Raw genomic sequence first — 23,504 nt, forward strand, 5'->3', positions numbered from 1 at the left:
TACTTTTGTTTAATAAAAACTTATCAAGCATCTGATATGTGCAAGGTGCCAGGGATTTGCTGGGGAGCAAAAACAGATCTAGTCCCTACACTCAGGGAAATTGCTGTGTAAGTTCAAACAGCAATATAGAACATGAAGAACTGGTGCAAAGGCATAGGAACCTATATTAAGAGGTGGCCTTTTAGAGTCTAGAGCCAGGGGTCACAGGGTATCTTAAGTAGACAGTAGGAATAGGTCATTGTGGAAAATGAGGACCATGGCAAACTGCAGAGTGCAGGCCTCATCTTGGGTAGTATTTACATTTGCATGTTTTATAACTCTCTCAAGGAAGCAGAACATGTTTGTGAATCTACCAGTTGATGATTCCAGTCCACCAGTGCAGAACTTCCTTTAAAAATGATATTTTAATTGAGACCTAATCACAGGCAAGGGCATTGGGGAAAGGGGGATGGGGAACATTCCAGGCACTGGGAATATCAGGAGCAATCTGTCAGTAGTGAGGGTGGGTGAGGGAAGGGCACATTCGAAAAATAATGAAGGACTATGAGTGGCCGAAGGGCAGAGACTTAAGGGAGTAGTAAGAGATGAAAATGTAGAAGACTGGGCCAGACTGTAGATCTTGTAGAATGTCATGAGAGAAGTCGGAAGCCACAGACCAACCAGATTTGTAATTTGGAAAAAAATGACTCAGACTACTAGTTAGAGAATAGCCCATGGGAAGACCAGGATAGAAGCAGGAAATACAGTTAGGGGCTGCAGCAGTTAAGACCAGAGTCGCTGATAGATTGATGTAAAGTGGTAATGATTAGGGAGAGGGGAATGGATTTAAGGACACAGGAACAGTTCCAGAGTTGGCTAATTCATCAACTTGGGCATTGTTAAACTCTGTCTCCTTCATATCTTTCCACTCAGCCATGTGTCAGTCCTGTCTCTTAGGCTGGCTTTCCTCATGTTGCCAAAATGGCTGCCCAGGGAATTCCCTGGCGGTCCAGTGGTTAGGACTTCGCGCTTTCACTGCCGAGGACCCGGGTTCAATCCCTGGTCGGGGTACTAAGATCCCATAAGCCATGCAGCGTGACCCCCCAAAAAAATAATGGCTGCCCCAGTTCTAGGCACCACATGGGGGTAAATAAGGTCCAGTGAGAAGAGAATAACTGTTTCTTCCTGTATGTCTCCTTTTATTAGTGAGGAAAACTTTCCCAAAAGCTTCTGGAGACTTCTCTGGTCACATATTCCTTCTTAAACTAGTCATAAGCGAGGGAGAAATAGACTTACCGCAACTGGCTGAGACCAATCCACATTATTCCAGTGTCATGTAGAGGATAGGCGGATAACACAGAATGGGAGCTCTAGTAGCAAGGAGGAATGTTTATTTGGTGAGTGGGTTACCACTCATATCTGCTCCACCTCTGAAGGGCTTGGGGGAGTGGAGCGTGATGTGGTCATATTTTCACTCTGAGAAAATCACTAGCTACAATGTGGAGAATAGATGGGAGGGAAGCAAGAGGTGAAGCAGAAGACCATTTACCAGGCAAGAGTTAAGGTAATAACTTGGACCCTTTTTTCTGGCTGTTAGAAAAACAACACCATTTAATGCTCATTATTGATTATGAACATTCACCTCATCCCACAGGATAGCACCTCAGCCTCAACACTGTAGCTAGGTCTCCAGTAGGCACTCTGCTGTTTTTTAAATATGGTGCAAGCTACTTTTGGGTGATGGGTATGTGACCTGGTGGCTGTACTTTTTTCTGTGAAATGAGTTCTTTGTTTAGAGGTAATTCCCTGAGATCCCATAATAAGGCATTCCAGTGAATACCTGGATAGAGGTGGTGTTCCTAAGAGGCATGGTAGGCAAATTCAGATAGGTATTGTGACAGTCAATTGCCGTGCTATCATGGCCACTATGTTCATGGGCTCATTGGGCCAGCACTGGGGTGGTGAGGGAAAGGGCCGACCAACATCTCCTGGGTTCTTGCAGTGAGTGCCATCCGGTGAGCATACACATGGAGCATAAATATTTCCTGTCTTTTTTGTCCCAGTTATCTACTACCCAGGGATCAGCTTAGATCCTGACATCCAGTGAAGTGGATGGTGTGATACCTTGCTTGAAGTTCTGTTCACCAGACGGGTTTCTCTTTTATACTCATTCAGAGCCATACCTTAAGTAGATTATCCCATAGCAATCTGCTTCCAGAATAGGCTAGCATGTCTCACAGAGCCATTTGTACACGAGGCTGGACTTTTTTCTCCTTTAGTCAACTGTTAATATCGTCAGGAAGTCAGAGGAATCTATTGAAGGAGTGGGTGTGTGGCACGCGTTCTGTACACATCAGTTTCAGCTGAATTCTGGACATGTCCCAATTTATAGCTTATTGAATCACATAATACTTAGTTTATGATGGGCAGTTGACATCATATGGATATCTAGTGTCCCATGGTCAGGCTTACAGTCTCTACCAGACCCCAGTGCTAAGCTAGGAACATAATCTTGCTGACAGGATCATGGACTTGTCCCCACATCCTAAGGTTTTTCATTATGATTCTCCTGCTCAGCCTGAACCACAGACACTTAGGGCCCCGTAGAATCTACCAGAGCTAATTTCTCTATGGCCTGGGTCAGCTTGAGAGCCTTCTCTTTTCAGATCACTCAATAAATGAGTCAGAATAGGACACCAGCATGTGGTATATGCTGTCTCCAAAATCCATAATGACCCAGCAAGCATCACTCCTCCTTGAAGTGGGGGCGGGGGGAGGGCATGGGGCAAGGAGTGGCAACTTATTCTTTACGTTGGACGGGATATCCTGACATGCTGCTGGCTTTTGACTTTCGGAAAACTTGGCCAAGGTGGCAGGCCACTATATAGTTGTCAGGGTGATGTCCTGTGAAACAGTGAGACAAAATCCCAATGAACCAGTTCACAGCAGAGAGAGGTCAAGATGATTTATCACTGAAGCTGCTCCTGCCGTGAGAAAGGGAAACTGCTTCATGTAGTCCTTGTGCATCATAAAGGAAAAAATAAGCTCACTTGCCTCATTAATAGCGAAATTCAGGTACCACGGGTTATATTAATCTGTAGGAAATACAACATCTGGAAAAGCAACTGCAGATCTGCAGCTCCACATGGTTCATGTATGACATTATACTGACATTCTTAAAAACTGTCAGCTTATCTATTTGGTAGCTTGCATGGAGAGTAATAGGAAGCATCAGAATAGCTAATATTAGTAGTTATTGAGCACTCGCTTCACGCCATCACTAAACTCACACATCTAAATGGATTATCTCATCATTATCCCACAACTTTTAAGTCTCCTGTAGCACTTAGGAGCTCTGTGACTCATCTAGGGACCTAGCCTTTTGGTAAAGGGAGATTACTGCTCCAGCAGCTTGCATTTGCTCTAGCTACTGGAATGGTGCCTATCCAAAGGGTTAGGGGACCAATGTGGTTATTCCTGCTCCTTGCTGTAGAATTCCATTCCAACCATACACTGGGAAAATAGGTAGCTCCTAACATGAGACCACTTCAAGCCAAAACTCCTTCCATCTCCTGGCCTACAAAGGCTCCATTCAAACTAGCATGAAATTATAGCATTCTGGGTTCCCAGGAATTAGTTAGCTGAAGGCCAGAACCCAGTAGACCCCAAAAGATGTATTTGCCTTTACCCAGTGGCTACCATGGTAAATGCCTGCAGATTCTTAAGGGAAGATGAGGAGGAAGGTTCATGGTATAGGAGTGTTGATGTGCTGTGGCAGGGTTCTTTCTTACATGTGCCCATCATTGAAGAGTTCTAGGTCTGTGAACTGACTCAGGCCTGGGAGTTGGATGAGAAGGAGCCCTTCTCTAGCATGAGAGTCTAGTCAGGCCCCCTCAACTGACCTGAGCTGGCTGCCTCCCATTTCCATTATTGGGAGCTTCACAACAAATTATCCACCTCAGAGAAGTCTGAGCCCTGGTGAACTGTGGCCTCTGAGGCTTTTTTCATCCCACTAAGATCAAGAATCCCTTTTTGAAGTCAGTTCCTTCTTCTAAAAGATGCAGGTGCTTTCCTCACCCACGTACAGCCTCTAGTGAGGCATGCATTGTAGATCCCATCAAGGACATGGTGAAGGTGTCAGTAAGAAGGTTGAGGCTGTTGGATCCCCTGTAACACTGATTTCCTCTACTTTGTGCCAAGGGCTTTCTGGCTTTTCTTTGCTACCTAGCTGAACCCAGCATTCAGTCCAGGTTCCTATTGGCCACCCCACCCCACCATTAGAACCGTGGCCAGTTTCCTGAGCGGTTACACTAACTGCAGAAGTTCAGTTAACCATACCATAACTAGAAATCTAGCCCTATTCAAAAATTAGAATTAGACCCCTCCTTGGCCTAACATCCTCAAAATGTATATCAACAACTATTCCTATGGTTTTTGATGATCCAACTCAGTGAATGCCTGCAGTTTCTTCTGGGTGTTAGTTCTTTGCTTTTCTACCTTCGTTATGTATTTTACCCTCCAGATCGTGTTATGCTTGCATCCTGATTATCCATGCGCAATGAGAGCTGGGTTGTGGGGCAGTTTTCATCATGAAAGCAGGATGCAGTAGAGAGCATAATAGAGATTTTTAGAAGTTGGCTTTCCCCAACTCCTCTGTTTCCTTTCTGCATCATTTCAATTATCTCACTTTAAAGCCGTGTCTTTCACATGACCAACCAAGGAAAGATGTGAATTCCATTGGCATTAACATTTAACAACCAGCAAAATTCTGAAACCTTAACTTTTGGTTCAGCGAAATACATAGCACAGTCATAGAAGGGCCTTGACTTTTGTGCTGTCTTTGGAGATAAGTATTTGATTTTGGAGCTGGGCTTTTTCTTGTTTTACTATCTAAAATTGTCAGAAATAATCCTATTCCTTGGTTTCAGCATTTCTCATCTCCTTTTAATTGGCACTCCCCCTCCCCCAACTCCTTTACCATCAGCTAGAGCACCTCCCAGGTGATTGCAAGCCAATATGAAGTAACTGTTTTACAGTCGTGAGGTATGAGTGGCTTGAGCTTTCCCATAATGCAAATTGGTTAACAGTTCCTTTCCCTTCATCTGAACTCAGTAATCAGGTTCACATCACCCGTATTTCCCCCATCAGTCTCTCACCTACAACCCCACTCTCTGTTACTAACTGCTAAGTGAGTTAAGGTCTTTTACTTAAAAACAGGAGAAGTCAACTCAAGCAAAAAAGTGAGGAAGCTGGCAGAATCAAAAGATGAGATAGACTACCAGCGTTTGGACAGAGCAGGTCCTATCCTGGTGGGTCTGGGCCCTCTAGGGAAGCCTCTGCTTCTTTTGGGTTTCAAAATCCTGGAAAAGAGAATCTGGTTGGTACAATGTAGGTCAGGTGTGACTGTGCTTGCATCGGTCAGCCCTGGCAGGAAAGAGGAGAGTTAACACATAGGACAAACACACCAATTTGTGTCCACTATCATAGAATAATATTCTTGTAATCATAGGGTGAGGAAGGCCTTTCTAAGCAAAACACAAGATTCAGAAGCTAGAATAGAATAGATTGAAAGATAATAAATATATTAAAATGTTAAGCATCTCTGAAAAATAACACCATAAGAAAGTGGCCAACTGGGAGAAACTATTTGCCACAAGTAGACAGAGAATTTTCCATAATGTATAGAGCTTCTCCAAACCTGTGAGAAAAAAGTTAAACATTGCAGGAGAAAAATTGGCAGTTCAGAGGAGAAAAACAAATGGTCTATAAACATAGGGAAAGAGGCTCAACTATATCTAGTAATCCGGAGATCCAGATTAAAACTAACCATTATTTTGGGCCTGTTAGATTTGAAAATTTTAGAAGATTGATATCAAATATGGGCAGGGGTATGGGGATAAAGAAACTCTTTCACACAGGTAGGGGAAGTTTAAATTGATACAGCACTGGAAGGATGATTTGGCAGTATCAACCAAATTTTAAATGCTTACACTATCTGACCTAACTTATGGGACTCTATCAGGAAACAAAATATATATTTGTACAAGGATGTTCATTGTAGCATTACTTATAATAGCAAAGAAGATAAAGTGGAAAATATTTATCTATCAAATAGCAGAATGGCTAAATAATTTCTTGCATCTATTATGAAATTCTGTACTGTCATTAAAATAAATGTGTTGACATAGAAAAATATGGGAAAAAACATATTCCAGGGGACTTTACATGGTATAATCCCCTTTTAAAAAAAAAATCTATGTATGTCTGCCTTTGAGTGTGTTAATGCCTTTTTTTTTTTTTTTTTTAAAGTCTGGAGGAACACTGTGAACTGAGCAGTGGTTGCCTACAAGGACGGGTAGAAGACAGGAGAGACATGATAGGGAACTTCCACTTTCTACTGAATTATTTGACTTTCTTTTACAACAAGCATATTTTTAAATAGCATTTTTAAAAGCAGACATTAAAAACTTTAAAGGGGCTTCCCTGGTGGTCCAATGGTTAACACTCCGTGCTTCCACTGCAGGGGGCGCAGGTTCGATCCCTGTTTGGGGAGCTGAGATCCTGCGTGCCTCGCAGTGCAGCCAAAAAGAAGAAGAAAAAAAAACTTTAAAAAGTTTTTTTTAATATAGTAAACAAAGCTATTCAAGCTTATTAGCCTTAGCATAGTATCCATTATGCTTTAATGTATAGATGGCATATAGAATAGAGTTGGTGTCCCCAGCTTGAACTGTGCCAAGAGTCTTGTGGTCAGGTCTCTGTGAAAAGGAATATCATTAAATGGGAAGTTGTTTTGGAGGAAAAACTGGACCGTGGGGGTGAACAGCTGAAGAAACAATAAGCATAGGAAATGACAGCTGTTTTCGGATATCTGACAGACTAAATGGGGAGTGTGTAACATTTCTATGAAACCCCACCGTGGTTGAAAGTTACGGGTAATGGAACTTTTGCCCTAAAGTTATAAGCTGGAACATTTTACTGACCAGCATTTGTCTCGGAAGGAAGCACTGAATTTGTTTAAAAGAAACACTTTGAAAAGCCACTTATTGAGGTCCCTAAAACATGTTTAAGGTTTAATAAATAAGTAAATAGACTTTACTTAGCTCCTGAGATGAAGGGGATAGGAGACAGCTAGGGAAAGAACTAGAGGCAGTGAGGCGGTCACAATCTGTGAATTGTGAAATGTGAAACCCCCCAACCCACGCAGGACCCTGCATCTTTAGTAGAGACAGCTTAATTCTTGGATTTCCAGGTAAAGAAGCATTTATGTGTAATTTGGTGACAGAACTGTGTGGCATCTGAGTGAACCAGAGGCAGAATAGTCTCTACATTGATGAGTTGTCTCCAAATAAATGTATCAGAGCCAAAGGCCTGTGGGAATTATCAGTACCTATGTCAAGGGCTTTAGAATTCAACAGTTCAGGGAATTGGGAGTTCAGGATTTCCAAGGGGCAGAGAAGGCACCAGCTGACCCTCCTGGGTTTTACACTAGTCAGTACAAGGGAAAAACAAATTGTGTGTCTGGGTGTTAAGTCCTTCTAAACAGAACTGTTCCAAGATCAGGGGAACTTCCTTGGAAAGTAGTAGGCTCCCCATCACAGCAGAGTGTTCAGGCACTGGTGACTGTGGCCAGAGTATTTGGAAGGGGATTCAAACTTTAAAGTGAATGAGATTCAGTACTATACTGGAGACGTTAGCACAGTAAGGCAAGAAAAGAAATGAAAGGTATTACAGATTGGAAAGGAAGAGACAAAAATCAGTTTTTTTCACAGAGGAGATTATTGTCCCAGAGAAATCCAAAGACTCATCAGATAAATTATTAGAATTAATGTTATTTTAACAGGGTTGATAGATACAAAAACAGCATAAAAAATGAATGCATTTCTATTCATAAGCCACAATCAGGAAATCTAATAATTTTTAAAAGATGCCATTTACAATAACATCCAAAATGTGAAGTACCTAGGAATAAATTTAGTAAAATATTTACAAAATCTTTGGAGAAAATTATAAAAATGTTTGAAGACATTAAAGAAAAAAACCTAAATTAGTGAAAGAGATAAGATCGATGGATTAGAAGGCTCAGTATTGTAAAGTTGTCAATTCTCCCCAAACTGATATATAGATTCAATGCAATTCCAATAAAAATCCCAACAGGTTTTTTGTGGAACTTGACAAGCTGATTCTAAAATTTATATGGAAGAGAAAAGATTCAAGAATAGCCAAGACATTCCTGAAGAAGAAGAACAAGGTGAGGAGACCTGCCTTACCAGTATAAAGAGTCATTATAAAGTTTAGTAATTAAGACAGTTTTGTATTGGCACTGGAATAGATTGACCAGCGGAATAAAGTAGAGAACCCAGAAGCAGATTCATATGTAAAGGGAAACCTATTTGTGACAAATGCTGTTGTAGTTTTGCTGGGTAGAGGATGGTCTTTACAATAAATAGTGCTCAGACAACTGGGTAACCCCATGGAATAAATGAAATTGAATTCCTGTCTCATACCAAAAATCAGTCCCAGTTGATGTAAACACTGAAATTTAAAGGAAAAAATGTAGAGACAATAATGTAGGAAAATATACTATGATCTCACATAAGAAGGTGTTCTTAAGACTTAAAATGTTTATAAAGGGAAAGGTTGATCAACTTGACTACATTAAAATGCAAAACTTCTGTTCATAAATAAATACTATAAAGAAAATGAAAGGGCAGGCCACAAACTTGGTAAAAAATACTTGTAACACTTATAACTGATAAAGAATGAGTTTCCAGAACACATAAAGAACTTCTGCAGAGTAGTAAGAAGATAAATAATCCAGTAGAAAGATGGGGAAACACTCAACTAGGTTCTTCACAGAAGAGGAAACCCTGTTGACCAGTAAACTATGAAATGATGGTGAACCTCATTAATAATCAGAGAAATATAAATTAAACCTACATTTGATACATTTAAAGTCTGACCATAGCAAATGTTGACAAGGATATGGAATAACTGGAATACTTTTTACATTGCTGGTGGGAGTGTAAATTGGTACAGCTACTTTGAAAAACAATTTGACCTCATCTGGTAAGGTTAAAGATAGTCATACCTGAAACTCTTGCACATGTGCATGAGGAAACACATACAGTTAGTGCTCAAAGCAGGACGGTTAACTGTAAACAACCCAAATATTCACCAGTAGTAGAATGGATAAATAAATGTTGGTATGGTCTAAAAATGGAGGACTACAAAGTAGTTAAAATGAATGAACTTTGGCTACATGGAACAACCTGAGTGGAATCTTCAGAACATAATGTTGGGCAAAAAAAGCAAGTCACCATTTATCATTGCATTTTTATCAAAAAATAGACTGAACAATAAAAATATATATTTTTAAGGATATAGAATATATGGATACAAATAAAGCAAGGGGATAATAAATACAAAATTCCAAGTTTACTTGTGAGAGAAGGAAGAGGAAGCGATGAGGAAGTGCCGAAAGAGAACTTATAAGTTAAATTGGGTGGTGGATATACTTTTTAAAAAAATAATTGTAAAAATTGAAAAAAAAATTTTTTTAACTGACATTTTAAAAAAAATGACAGCCTTGCTTCCAGTAAAGGCCTAAGCAAGGGATGAAGTGGTCTTTGATGCCACCTACTGTTTGTGGAGAATTTAACATCTTAGAGCCTTCTGGTTCAGCTGCTTCTGCCCAGCTCTCCAGGCTGGGTATTTTCAGCCTGGAGTAGGATTCCCCTTGTTTTCATCCTTGACCTAGGCTCTTTAATCTGATATTTTACATCTAGTACAGTGTTCTCTAAAGCAAATCTTTTATTTTCTCTTGTCAAACAGTGACTCCTGTTTCTTCCTAACTTTGCTTTTAGGAGCCTCAGCCTACCTGGAGACCTAATTTTTCTTCATCATGACTGGGGGAGCTAGGGATGCTGACAGGACTTTGAGATGTGGTCATTGTCATTACTGACCCTGAGGACTGTTTTCAAGAATCTTGTTGTCAGTACATCTGTTCTACATCATTTTAGACAAGGGATGTACAGGAAAAGTAATACCTCAGGATTAGTCTTGAGGGCTTTTAAAAACTTGTGTCTCATCCTGCCCTGCATCAAGGTGGAAATGTAGCCTATCTGGGTGAAGAGAAGGCAAACTGTGGGTTTGTGCAAACTGGGAAATTCCAATCTTCTCGTCCAGGAAACTCCTTTTTCCCCTTTATGTATTGACAGCACTGGGTCTGAAGAAATTGGCTTTCCTAGTAAAGTAACATGCAGAACCTCCAGGGTTTTAACTCTGAAAAGAAAATCTCTTGAATAAGTGAAGGTAGATGGACTATGAGACCTTGACTCCTGTTATCTTGGGGTATTTCACTTTAATTTCTCCTACCACTATCTTGCTGGTTCCTAGGAAGTATATTTGCTCCTTCTTAAAACTCTTGTTTCTTTCTGGTAAAATTGGTTCCTTTTAGGCTGGCATTTCCTTTACTTAATCTTTTTTATTATTTTTATCCAAGCTAGAAACCTGAGAGTCATCCTTCATTCCTGTCTCTTTCTCTCCCCAACTTTTGTTCATTCCATCTCTAAATCTAGTCATTCTAACTTCATAATATATCTCAAATACATCTATTTCCTTGTACCATCATCTTTCCACATTCTGTACTTGCCTTCCTCCCAGCCCATTTTCCATGTAGCAGCCAGAGTGATTCTTTAACAGGTAAAGTGGGTTACAGTTTAAAAACCTTGAATGGTTTCCTCGTGCACTTAAAGTAAAATTCAAACTTCCTATTCAAGGACGTATGTAGAAATATGTGATCAACCTTGTCAAAAAACTCATCTCCTCCCACTTCCTCTTGCCATCTCCACCAGCAACATTTTCTACATAACACCCTCACTGACACTTTATTTCCTTACACAAACCAAGCCTTCTCCTGCCTCTGGGTCATCATACATGCTGTTCTTTGCCTGGAATACTATTTTCCATACTCATCCTTCCTCATAGAGACCTACCCTTAATCTGTATTGGGGTATTCCTTGGGCTTTCTGATACTTTCTCTAATAATCTGTTCTCTCATTGCGTTTATCATGGTATGTAATTTTATATTTACTTGTTTTATTTATTTAATATCTGTCTTTCACCCACAAGTTTGCATTGTTCATGAGAGCAAGAACTGTGTATATGATTGATTCACCACTGTTTGCTCTGTACCTAACCCGGTACCTAATAGGTACACATTATATGTTTGTTGAAAGAATGAATGAAAAGTAATACATGAACCATAATTTACTTAACTGTTCTCCTACTGCTGAATACTAAGGTTGTTTTCAGTTTGGGGTCATTCTAAATAATGATGAAGTAAATAATTTGAACAGAGATTTTTATTTATTTAGGCTAGAATCCAGATTTGCTAGGTCAAAGCGTATGAATATTTTTAAGGCTTTAAAACATATTTCCAAATCACTTATCAGGAAGGTTGTCTAGGTTGTAATTTTAAACTATTTCTCTTTTTGCTTTCTTAGTTTTGAATATATAGAACACAGAAGAAAACAGTTCAAATAATAAAGCTTAGCTTCCTGCTCCTATAAAACGAATTTATTGAATGCTTATTCTATGCCAAACATGAGATTATCTTATTTACTCCTTATGTAGCAGATATTATTATCCCAATTTTATGGGAAACTTCGGCCGATTTGCTCAAGTTCATACAATCCAGACTATCTCATGTCAAACCATTTATACTTATCCACATACCTCCCAGTGCTAGCTGATTTACATTTGCTCCCAAACTGCTGCAGATTCAGTGTTACCTCATCCAAGTCCTCTGCTTCCTAACTGCTGCATCCATGTGAATGCCCTCTCACCCACTCACCTGTCCTTGCTTCCTTACCACATGATGCTAGAAGCTGGGCTGCCATACCCCCTTGTCAGGCTCCTAACTCAACTGACCATCCAGACCCCTCCTGTGTGGTTTACTCTGAGATACGTCTCAGCTTTGCATGGTGGTCAGCATGGGGATAAATGGCCCATCCTTTCAGTTATGTCCCCAGTCCTATATACTGGGGTGGTCCATTTTGACCCAGCATTGTAACAAGCTGCTAACCACATAGTAATCATATAAAGAGCATGCTATGCTTATAGTAACAGGAAAGGCATTCTGCCCTCTGGGTATTCAAACTCTAAGGAGCTTAGAAACTATTTAGAAGAGAAGTGCACTCTCTGTATTAGGTGCAAGTATTCACCTGGGCACATCTTTTCCCCCCAAGAATAGGTAGAACTTGCTGCCAGGTCAGAGTATGGTGCAGCAGTTTGCATGTTTGGTGTTTATCCCTGTTAATAACTCCTGTAATTTCTCTTAACCTTTCAGGCTCTCCCTGCTTGTCCTATCCAGGCCACCTGTGAAGCTGCCTCCAAGGAGGAGAACAAGGAAAAAAATCGATACGTAAACATCTTGCCTTGTGAGTGTTTGTAGGGTTTCTTGGGATGTAACCTGAAACTGCATCTGTAGCCAGATTTTCTGAGGATGGAAAGAATCTTGTGATTGATCATAGGAAAGCTGGTAATAAGAATAGAGTCAAGCCTTTGGGCTGAAAGAGCCTTTATGGCTCCCCAGGCAACCCCAGGTGCTCATAAAGTCAGTAGGGGTGCTTGACCAGGTTTTTTGTGGCAGGCCTAAAGTTTCTAGGAAGTTAAGGAGAGCAGTTTCACTAAGACCAGACAGCAAGTACATGGTTGTTGTGGGGTTTTTTTGTTGCTCATTGCAAAGAAACTCCAATTCAGAGTTCTCTTCGTAACTCCTTCCCAGAGTTAGCCATTGCTGATCAGTTTATCTATAACCTAAGAGATATTTTTCTAGGCTAATGGTCTCCAGAATGGAATATGCATAATCCAGTGGGATGCGAGAGCAAAATGTTTGAACTTTGCTTTATTTTTTATAATTGCTTTTTTAAAAAATTCATCCTTTAAATAATTCCTGGTGTAATTTTGGGTGCATAATATATTAAAGACCACTGTACTAGGCATTTACAGGTACTTATGTCTTATTTGTGTATAAATGCATGTATATATATTATATATTTTTAGTATAACTGGTATGCTGTATACATTGCTCTGACTTTTTTCTTTTTTCTCCCAATATATATTGGAAAATAAGTCAGATGGAGAAAGATAAATACCATATGATTTCACTCATGTGGAATCTAAAAAAACAAAACAAACCAACAAAACAAAACAAACACAAACTCATAGATACAGAGAACAGATCATTGGTTACCAGAGGGGAAGGGGGTTGGAGGTGGGTGAAATGGATTGGTGGGGGGGTCCTACTGTATGGTGATGGATGGTAGCTAGACTTGTTGTGGTGATCGCTATAGTTATTACAGATGTTGAACTATAATGCTATATACCGAAATGACTATAATATAGAGAAATGTAAAATAAAAACAAAACTAATATGTATTGGTAATTGTCAAGAAACAGAAGTGTTCACTTTCCTTTTTATCAACTGCTTACTATTCCATATTATGGATATATCTTAATTTATTGAACTTAGTCCCCTAATGATGGTTGAGATGTGTCCGAATTTTTGCTGTTATAAATAGTGCTGCAGTGACAACTTTATACTTGTGTGTCTCTCTACACATAGTCATAGATGTCACAACTGGCCTGGTTGCATTGGGACCAGTGAAAAATAAAATTGAATTTAATTGAAAAAAAAATTTTTTTTTTCTAGATGACCACTCTAGAGTCCATCTGACACCAGTTGAAGGAGTTCCAGATTCTGATTACATCAATGCTTCATTCATCAATGTAAGGAACTTGAGCTTTTCTCATTATTTCCTTGATTCCTTCTCAGCTGCATGTTAGGAGGAATATTTGTCATTTCAGTTTTTCCCTGAGGAGTCTGATTTTTTTAAAAGACTGAAAAAATTTTTTTAAAGATCAAACAGTTTAAAATGTATTCTTATGTTTACGTGTCATCATTCCCAGAATTTTCCCATGCAGAAATCTGAACCTAAATGTATACTTTTCTGTAAGAGTCAGTGAATCCTTTATTGAGCTTACTCAGATAACTAAGAACAAAACCACACCTTGTCCTCCAAACAGGACTAGAATATCTGACTCTGGGTAAGTCTGGTTAGTCATGTCTGCTATGAATTGAGAGAAGAGCTGAAACTGAAAGGAGGTTTTTAGGGGTGATTTAGAGAATGTTTATAGAGATGGTGTGCGAGACTTGAGTATGTTTTATAGGCTGACGGGAGGGAACCAGTAAAGAGAGAGTTTGAAAGGAAGAGAGAGCAAGCAAGAGAGCTAGAAAGAGCAAGCATGACTACTGAAGCATGAAGAGAATACTGAGGGAATTTGTACAACCATGATTATAGCAGCATTAATCACAATAGCCAAAAGGTGGTAGCAACCCAGGTGTCCATCAGTGGAAGAATGAATAGGTAAAATGTGGTATATACATGCAATGGAATATTATTTAGCCTTAAAAGGGGAAGAAATTCTGACACATGCTACAACATGGATGAATTTCGAAGACGTTATGGTAAGTGAAATAAGTCAGTCACAAAACAATAAATATTGTATAATTCCACTTATATGAGGTACCTAGAATAGTCAAATTAATTAAAACAGAAGGTAGAATGGTGGTTGCCAGGGGCTAGAGGGAGGGGGGAGAAGGGAATTATCATTTAATGGGTACAGAGTTTCAGCTGAGGAAGATGCAGAAGTTTTGGAGATGGATGGTGGTGATGGTTGCCCAACAATGTGAATAAACTTAATGCCACAGACCTGTACACTTAAAAATGGCTAAAATGATCAGTTTTGTGTACGTATATTTTACCACAGTTTTTTTTTTTTTTTTTTTTTTGGCTGCGTCGGATGTTAGTTGCGGCATGTGGGAATCTTCGTTGTGGTGCGAGGGCTTCTCTCTAGTTGTGGTGCACAGGCTTCTCTCCAGTTGTGGGACGCAGGCTCCAGAGCACGTGGGCTCTGTAGTTTGCAGCACACAGGCTCTCTAGTTGAGGTGCGCGGGCTTAGTTGGCCCACAGCATGTGGGATCTTAGTTCCCCAACCAGGGATCAAACCCACGTCCCCTGCATTGGAAGGCGGATTCTTAACCACTGGACCGCCAGGGAAGTCCCTTACCACAATTTTTTTTAAAAGAATACTGATGGAGAGATTAGTGTTGAACATAAGAAAGGATGTTTTTTCCTCTGAGACTGATGGTAAAGGAATATAGAATAGATAGAGGTGGTTTGTAGGTGTGAATAAATCAAGCTGAGGGAACTCATCTTTTTTCTAAGAAGTAAAGTCAGGGTTATCTGCTGAAAAGGGAGGATGGGACTGTGACATGAGAGTACTGAAGTCAGTAAGAAAGAATACTGAAAAGAGCATGAAAAAAGCATGTTTAGCTGCACCGAGGAACTACCTAAGATGGAAATCTTTGATATATAGGGGCCTCAGTTGTGTGATTTTCTCCAGTTGTACCCTAGGATTGGTGATATACAGAAAACATGTGGTACTCAGACAAAGGGGCTAGGGAAGTCAGTTGTTGCTTCAAGTAGTCAGCCGAGGGCTTCAGGTTCAGTAGAGAAAGGAAGGGATCAAGGACTAGGTCTCAAGAAATTGAAAGAGCAGTCTTGGCATAAGAAAAGGAGAAAGATGGAAGAACAAGAGGCTGTGGCTAAAAAATAGGCTATCAGATGGACTTCAGAAATGGAGTAGTGCAGGCACCCTCACTAGTATGGATTTGCTGAAATTCCTGGATATGTTTCTTAGTGATGGTCATATGTTTATAGTTAGAAAGAAAGGAACCCTGGTAGAAATAAATGATTGATGTAGTAGATAAGGAAAATGGAAAAAGGCTAGTAACCAGCTAAGAGTCCCAGGATTTAGATCAAAGATTATGATGAAGTGTTTGGGAGGAACAGGTTGAGTTTAACATTATATGGAAGAGTATAGCAATATCAGAATGTTTCCATCTGCAGGTAACAGAATACTCAGCTAGAAGTGGTCTACACAGTAACATTTACTTCCCATATAATCTGAAGGCAAGTGTATAGCAGTTCTAGGGTGGGCTGAGTCTGTGACTCAGTGACATCCTTAAGAAACCAGGTGTTTCCATCTTTCTACTCATATCTTCAGCCTATTGGCATTGTCTCTTGCTCACAAGATGGTTACAGCAGTTCCAAACATTTCTTATAAACGCAACAAACAACATAGAGGAGGAGGAGGAGGTGGAGAATTTCTGCATGTGCTTTTCTTTTTATTAGGGGCATGACCTTTCTCAGAAGCCTCTCCGGTACAGTACCCTTCAGAGCCCACAGGCCAGGATTGGATCACATGCTTACACCCTCTCTCTAGTCACTGGCTAGGGCACTGAGAATTATCATGATTTACCCTTCTGGGGCTGAGGAATGATCACCTTCCAAGCCAATGAAAGGTAAATGTCTGAACAAAAGCATGGTTTTGATGGCAAGAAAGAAAGGGAAGGAATAGCTTTTCAGTTAGTAACCAGCAGTGCCTGTCACCATAACCAGTTTGGCTCCTTCCCACATTGAAGGTGAAGACAGACAAAAGTAAGTTGGATGTTAAGGCTGGTAAGCAAGTAAGATGGGTCTATTCATGGTCATGATAAGCAAGGCACTAGAAGGAAACAAGCCTTCTCCTTTGGCCATGCTTAGTTGGAGCTCACAATAGGGCATCCTATAAAGCCTTGATGGTTATCGGAGGTTATTAATAGGTGATATGAAAGTTTAGATGAAGAGGGTTAAAGTGGAGGTACTTATGAAGTCAGTGAAAATAGAAAAGCAGGAAAAAGCTTATGGTTAACCATGAGTAAGAGTCGGGGATTAAAGAAGATTTAGGTTTATTAAATTCAGTCAACATTTTTTGATCACCTGCTGTGTGGTAAGCACTGGGGGTAGGCTCCAAGGTTACAGAGATAAGATATGGTCCCTAGTGTGATCTACCTACAGGTAGATCATAACCTTTAGTGTGCAACATGTGTGAAGGAGATATTCCCAGATCCTTTGGGACTTAGAGAAAGAAACATTCAGCCAACCTGATGAGCCAGTAGAGCTGAATATTGAAGGGTAGGTCTGAATTCAAGAGAAGAAAGATGGACAGAAACTTCAAAGCAAAAAGAGAAGTATGGGCAAAGTCAGAGACTGGAAACAGTAGTCTTAGTTATAAGATACAAGATGGGAAGTCATGGGGGATGAGGCTTGGGGGATTGGTAGGAACTCGATCTTAGAAGACATTGAATGTCAAGTGTGTCTGTTGGGGTTCTTAGTTGCAGATGACAAGAGTCCACTTTCTGTCTATTCTTTTCAGCAGGAAGGGGTTTATTATAAGATAGTGGGTGGCTTACAGAATCTGCGGGAGAGTCACCAGGAACAGAGCAGCCGTAGATGTACCCAACTACCCCATATGACTCTCGTAGTGAAACCCCTGCAGAGGTGCTATAGAAGAACTCAATGCTTCCGCTGCCATGCTTGCCCAAAGACCAGATCTTCCTAGCACAGTCACCATCTCACATTACTCACTTCTATCCCAAGTCTTATATGGGACTGCTAGGAAGAAACTGGGTTCTTAGGCAGAACTGAGCTGCAAGAGAGTCTAGGGAATTTAGCTTTTAGTTTTTCAGCCTCTATAGAAAGAAAGTCAAGCTAGAAGTGGGTGGGACTGGATGCTGATTGAGTCACCTTATGGTATCTACAAATTTTCAGTACAGCTTAGAGTTTTTGTTTTTTATTTATTTTTGGCTGCGTTGGGTCTTCGTTGCTGCGCGCGGACTTTCTCTAGTTGCGGCAAGCAGGGACTACTCTTTGTTGTGATGCGTGGGCTTCTCATTGCGGTGGCTTCTCTTGTTGCGGAGCATGGGCTCTAGGCACGCGGGCTTCAGCAGTTGTGGCACACAGGCTCAGCAGCTGTGGCTTGTGGGCTCTAGAGCGCAGGCTCAGTAGTTGTGGCGCACAGGTTTAGTTGCTCCGCAGCATGTGGGATCTTCCCAGACCAGGGCTTGAACCCATGTCCCCTGCATTGGCAGGCAGATTCTTAACCACTGCGCCACCAGGGAAGTCCCCAGCTAAGAGTTTTGATTTCTAGGCAATGGGATAACTTTGAAAGGTGTTAAAGACAAGGAGCAATATGGCCACATTTGTATATTGATCACTCAGGTTACCGTGTGCAACATGGATTTAGGAAGGGCCGATTGAGGGCTGTTACAGGAGCATGCTACAGATGGTGAGGGTAGAAGGGTTGAAGAAGAAGCATCAAAGTAAAAACCACTTTGGAGGTAGAATTTAGCAGGATATGGTGATTGATTAATATATGAGAGAGTATAGGGTGATACCCTGTAGAGTGTATTTAGGGTGGAGTTTCCTTCTTTCTCCATTTCTGGGCTGGAGGAAACACCTGAACATGTGGAATCCCAGTGCTGGGCAGCCAGGGCCATATCCACAGCCCCCTAACATCGGGTACCCTGGAGGTTGCAGTCCTGCTCATCCACCACCTGCCAACCCGACCTTTCCTCCAGACCCCTTTCCCACTCCCCCAGGAGCACCCCAGGGGAATCCAGCTTTTCACCCTGGTGGGCCCTGTCATCCTGTGCCACAACTAGGGTATCCAGGATGCCAACCCTCAGGTCCCTACCCCCCTCCATACCCACCACCTGACCCTGGTATTGGCTCCTGGCATGGTAGGACCAGGAATGGTGATGGACAAGGAGATGCAGAAGAAAATGAAGAACGCTCATAAAAAGAAGCAGAAACACCACAAGCATGGCAAGCATTCCTCCTCTTCCTCCTCTTCCAGCAGTGACTCTGACTGAATACAGGGCCTGGACCCTTTCCTTCAGTCTCTCCAGTTCTGCTCTCCCATCAAGCTTTAGATGCCATCTTGTACTGGGGGAAATTAGCCCTTGTGTCCCTCCCCACCTCACCTCCGCAATCTGAGCCTCACTCTGCTATTCAACCCTAACTGGCGAGGGAAAATGGGAAAAGAATTGCCATGGGCTAGCAAAGGTCATCTTCGCACTGCTTTGATAGAACTTTTAGCTGATGAGTTTTGCAAGAGATCTATTTTTTCGAAGATGGTGAGATTTGAGCTAAAATGCTGAAGACGTGATTTTTTACACACATTGTGTAAATGTGTAAAATGTGATTTTTTACATTCTTGTGTAATACTTATGCTTGGGGAGATGCTGTGGAAATTTAATTATGGGGGAAAAAAACAACCTATACCTTTCTTGTTTAAAAAAAAAAAGAGTATAGGGTGATCCACGTGGATGTATCCAGCATAGTTGGGCATCATTAATCTGAGCTCAGGGGAGAGATTCCAAAGCCATGGCCTTTGAAGTCATTAGAGAGAGAAGAGTGGGCCCTGGAGCCCACAAACCTCTGCCAAAGCACACTGGGCAAGAGGTGCTCATTAGTGAGACAGAACGAGACAAGGAGAGAAGAGCATCTCAGAGGGCAAAGAGTAAAGCATGGAGAAGTGTTAGGTGGTCAGCGGGGTTGAGTGCAGATGAGAGATCCGGTGGGAAAGAGGGAGCAGATGTCCTTAGGACTTGGAGTATAGAGGCAGGCAATAACCTTTGCTAAAACAAATTGTGGCCATTTGTTGTGGGCTGCCAGTTACACTTACGAAACCCTTTTTTCCTCCCAACATGATAGAGGTACAGTTTATGTAACAGAAATTCAAACATTTAAAATGTAGAATTCAGGGCTTCCCTGGTGGCGCAGTGGTTGGGAATCTGCCTGCCAATGCAGGGGACACGGGTTCGAGCCCTGGTCTGGGAGGATCCCACATGCCATGGAGCAGCTGGGCCCGTGAGCCACAATTACTGAGCCTGCACGTCTGGAGCCTGTGCTCCGCCACGAGAGAGGCCGCGATAGTGAGAGGCCCGCGCACCGCGATGAAGAGTGGCCCCCGCTTGCCACAACTAGAGAAAGCCCTCGCACAGAAACGAAGACCCAACACAGCCATAAATAAATAAATTTTAAAAAAAAAAAAGCAATCTATTACTAATCTGACCATACACTATCATGTTAACTGGTCAACGTAACTAAAAAAAACTTCCTAAAAAATAAAAAAAAATAAAATGTAGAATTCAGTGATTTTTAGTAAGTTTACCAAGTTATGCTGTCATCACTATAATTGTTTTAGAACTTTGTTAGTGGCTTTATTGATGCAATTCACATACCATAATTTTCACCCACTTAAAATTTACAATTCAGTGGTTTTTAGTATATTCACAGATACGTGCAACTATGACCAATTTTAGAACATTTTCATCACCTCAGAAGAGAAACGCTGTACCTTTTAGCTATTGCCTCTTAGTTTTAGAACTTTTTGCTCACCCCAGAAAGAACCTTCTTGTCCATATACAGTTACTCCCCATTCCCACCCCCTGGCAATCATTTACCAAGCCCTTTTTGCGCACAGAACCAAGATCACACATGAATCTTGAAGAGAGGTGGTACCACGGAGTGGTGGCAGCAGGCAGGGGGGATGGGTTCTATGGTTTGGAGAATACAAAGGTCTGAAAGTGAACCTGACATTGGTAACAGGAGAAGATGAAATAGGCAGTACAGACGGCAACTGGGCTTCCCTCCTGGAGTCTTAGGAGGGACCAGCTTCCTCTGTCACCTTGAGGTGTCTAAGGGTATAGAGGGTCTTTAGAAGTGTTTTGTTTTTGTTTTTAAACTGGTAGGAATGTAGGTGCCACCTAGAGCCAACTTGGCATTTGACTTTCAGAATCCAAAGATGTCTCAGGAACCAGGGAGCCACATTTCATCTTTCCCTTGCACATAACACAAGGAAGATCAGTAGTTTTGCCTCATTCTAGTTATTCCTTACTGGTTGAGCAATGTCAGCATATCACTATGTAGGCATGTTTTCATGGGGGATATATAGCACACTCCTGGTAAAGATGGAGCAGGAAGCACTTTGGGGCTGGGCCCTCCAACAGTGCTTTTAAGCTATTCATGACCCACATGCTCCAGCGAGAACTTGGCAGCAACTTCTCCTGGAGCAAGGATATTATACGGCTTAACATACTCTTAAGAGCGTCTCAGTTTTAATTACAGGTTTAGTGCCATAAGCAGAATGCAGCATCCTGAATTAAGGCTTTATCAGTTTCCATCTTCTAATGGTTGAAAACTTTTGGAGAATTCCTCTTAATAAAAATCTTAACAAGCTTCTTATTGTTAACTCTAAACATGTCCATATTGAGGCCTAAAGCTTTCTCCAGTGCTGGGAAGCAACCCTGCCCTGACCTTGTTTGAGCTGGAATAGGAAGTGGCTTCTCAGACTCGGCCCCCTCCTTTACTCTGCCACTGCCTTGCAGACTAGTATTTCACATCATCACCTTGGTATGGTATCCCATCCATGAAGCTGCCTCCCTCATTGCCCATCTTAGTGCTGTCTGAGAGAGGCAGAAGGTGATTTACAATCCTTAAATCAAATGATTTTTCACTTACCTGGGACGTCTCAAGTGAACACTATATTTAAACAATGAGGTTGAAAAGATGTATGACTAAACAGTAAAGAAAGTTACTGCCAGTGTCAGTTTTTCAGAGGCTCCTTATCTATTAAGTGACGTCCCCAGGCTCCTTGGCTTCTTTGTCTCCCACTTCCTGTAATGGAGAACCCTCTTGTCAAACACTGGGAGCTGTTACACCATACCCATGGGCTATTCCCCGAAAACTTTTGCACCTGGGTAAAGCATCAGCAAGAAAATAACCCTTTTTCCTTCCTCGTGTGGGCCCAGCCTCACATGCTTCTGACTTGGAGGGTTCCTACACATTAACACTAAGACCCAGATTGTCAGCAGCTAAGAGAGCATCAGAACAGGGTCTAGCCTAGGAGTTGTTATTTGGATGTTCTTATACTAATGTTTGTTAATAATTCACTTTAAGAAGACTGCCTAGACCATGTAATCTTTGCTTCCTGCTATCCAAAGCTAATCCCATGAAAATTTCTAGAATGGAAAGCCTTGTTAATTGCCTGGACCTTTTCACAAGGAAGTCTTTGTAAACTGGTTGGGAGTCTGGAGGATTTCATTCCTATCCATTTTTGGGTTTTCACTTTCTGTTTCTCCTCTGCTCCTCTCCCACCCCACCCCCAGGGCTACCAAGAAAAGAACAAATTCATTGCTGCACAAGGTAAAGTAAGATAATTTTTTACTCTTGGGCTTAACCATGAATGGATTTGGGATTTTTCTTCCAAATGCTAATAGATTACTCAGAATATATTAGCTTTTCTGTAATTATTACCACCTGAAAGAAATATAATCTACCTTGCAGGTTTATAACTAAGGGCCTTCATCTTGATGACTTAGTGTCGAGGGATCCTTTGAAAGAAATTCTTTTATATATGTGCATAAAAAGTACTGGAGAAGGCTATATACACACACACAACACAGTTTAATGAGGTTCTCTGTCTTGGGGTCGTTTGGGAACCTTAAGTTCAAACCAGGCTGCTCAGAATTGGAATTTGGATTTAGTCTCCAAAGAGGATTGGCCACCTCACTGGTCCAGGCTGACTCATCTCCTCCTCCCACTCATGGGCCTGAGCTCCACTATTATTCACAGATAAGTGGTCTAAGAACCCTCAGAGCAGGGACCCAATGCCATGGTCCTATACATGCTCTGCACATGTTTCCATAGCCTGAAGTTCTAACAAGTGTCCTCACCTTTGGGATCCTAGCAAAAAAAAATCTTGATGCTTGCAGCACTAAAAAGTAATTGATGTTATTATGGTCCATCAAAGCCCATTTATTTAATCACTCAACAAATATTTATTGACCATTTATTAATATTATGTGCCAGGCACTGGCCTAGGTGATGGGGATATGTAGGGGAATAAAACAGAATATGGTCTCTGCCTTTTTGGAGCCTTTAGTTGGTAGAGGATAATTTATAGCAAAATAAACAGAAGCTTTGGTAAGTGGCTATCCTGTTCAATACGGTAGCCACTAACCACATGTGCCTATTTAAAATAAAATTTTGGGGAGCTCCCTGGTGGTCCAGTGGTTAGGACTCTGTGCTTTCACTGCTGAGGGCACGGGTTCAATCCCTGGGTATGGAACTAAGATCCCGCAAGCCGTGTGGCGAGGCCAAAAAATAATAAAATAAAATAAAACTTTAAATTCAGTTCCTCAATCACACTAGTCACATTTTAAGGCTCAATAGCTACATGTGGCTAGAGGCTACCGTATTAGTGCAGATATGAAACATTTCCATCATCACAGAAAGTTCTGTTGGACAGTACTGTGATCGTGATAAAATAGGGATAGAGGTAAAATGAGGCAGAGGTGGTCAGAAGTCTTAGATCCTCCTTGCCCTTGCAGTCTCCCACCAGGACCTGGCCCTTGCCTAACTGGACCCCACTTTCCCTCCCTCTGTAGCCATCTGTCAATTCAGGTCCACCCTCCAAGGCCCACCTCAGCTACCACCTACTCAGTGATGATTTTGGCACCAACAGCCACATATAACCTCATCCTCTCTTTGTTTGCCATGGGGCCTTGTTGA

The 23,504-nt window shown here is 41.4% G+C and overlaps 1 protein-coding gene and 1 pseudogene across 3 annotated transcripts in view; both read left to right on the plus strand.

Annotated features, from left to right (window-relative positions):
- The window catches only part of PTPRA (protein tyrosine phosphatase receptor type A), a 184,988-nt gene that overhangs the window by 138,105 nt on the left and 23,379 nt on the right, over positions 1-23,504 (plus strand). For all 3 annotated transcript variants that reach the window (XM_068565366.1, XM_068565365.1, XM_068565367.1), the window contains 3 exons: positions 12,329-12,419; positions 13,694-13,770; positions 22,100-22,136. In XM_068565366.1, coding sequence (XP_068421467.1) covers positions 12,329-12,419; positions 13,694-13,770; positions 22,100-22,136 — 205 coding nt within the window. The remainder of the gene's footprint in view (positions 1-12,328; positions 12,420-13,693; positions 13,771-22,099; positions 22,137-23,504) is intronic.
- On the plus strand, positions 18,391-18,799 carry LOC137750554 (proline-rich protein 13 pseudogene; annotated as a pseudogene).

Source organism: Eschrichtius robustus, chromosome 16 (genome assembly GCF_028021215.1).
Source record: "Eschrichtius robustus isolate mEscRob2 chromosome 16, mEscRob2.pri, whole genome shotgun sequence".
NCBI lineage: Eukaryota > Metazoa > Chordata > Mammalia > Artiodactyla > Eschrichtiidae > Eschrichtius > Eschrichtius robustus.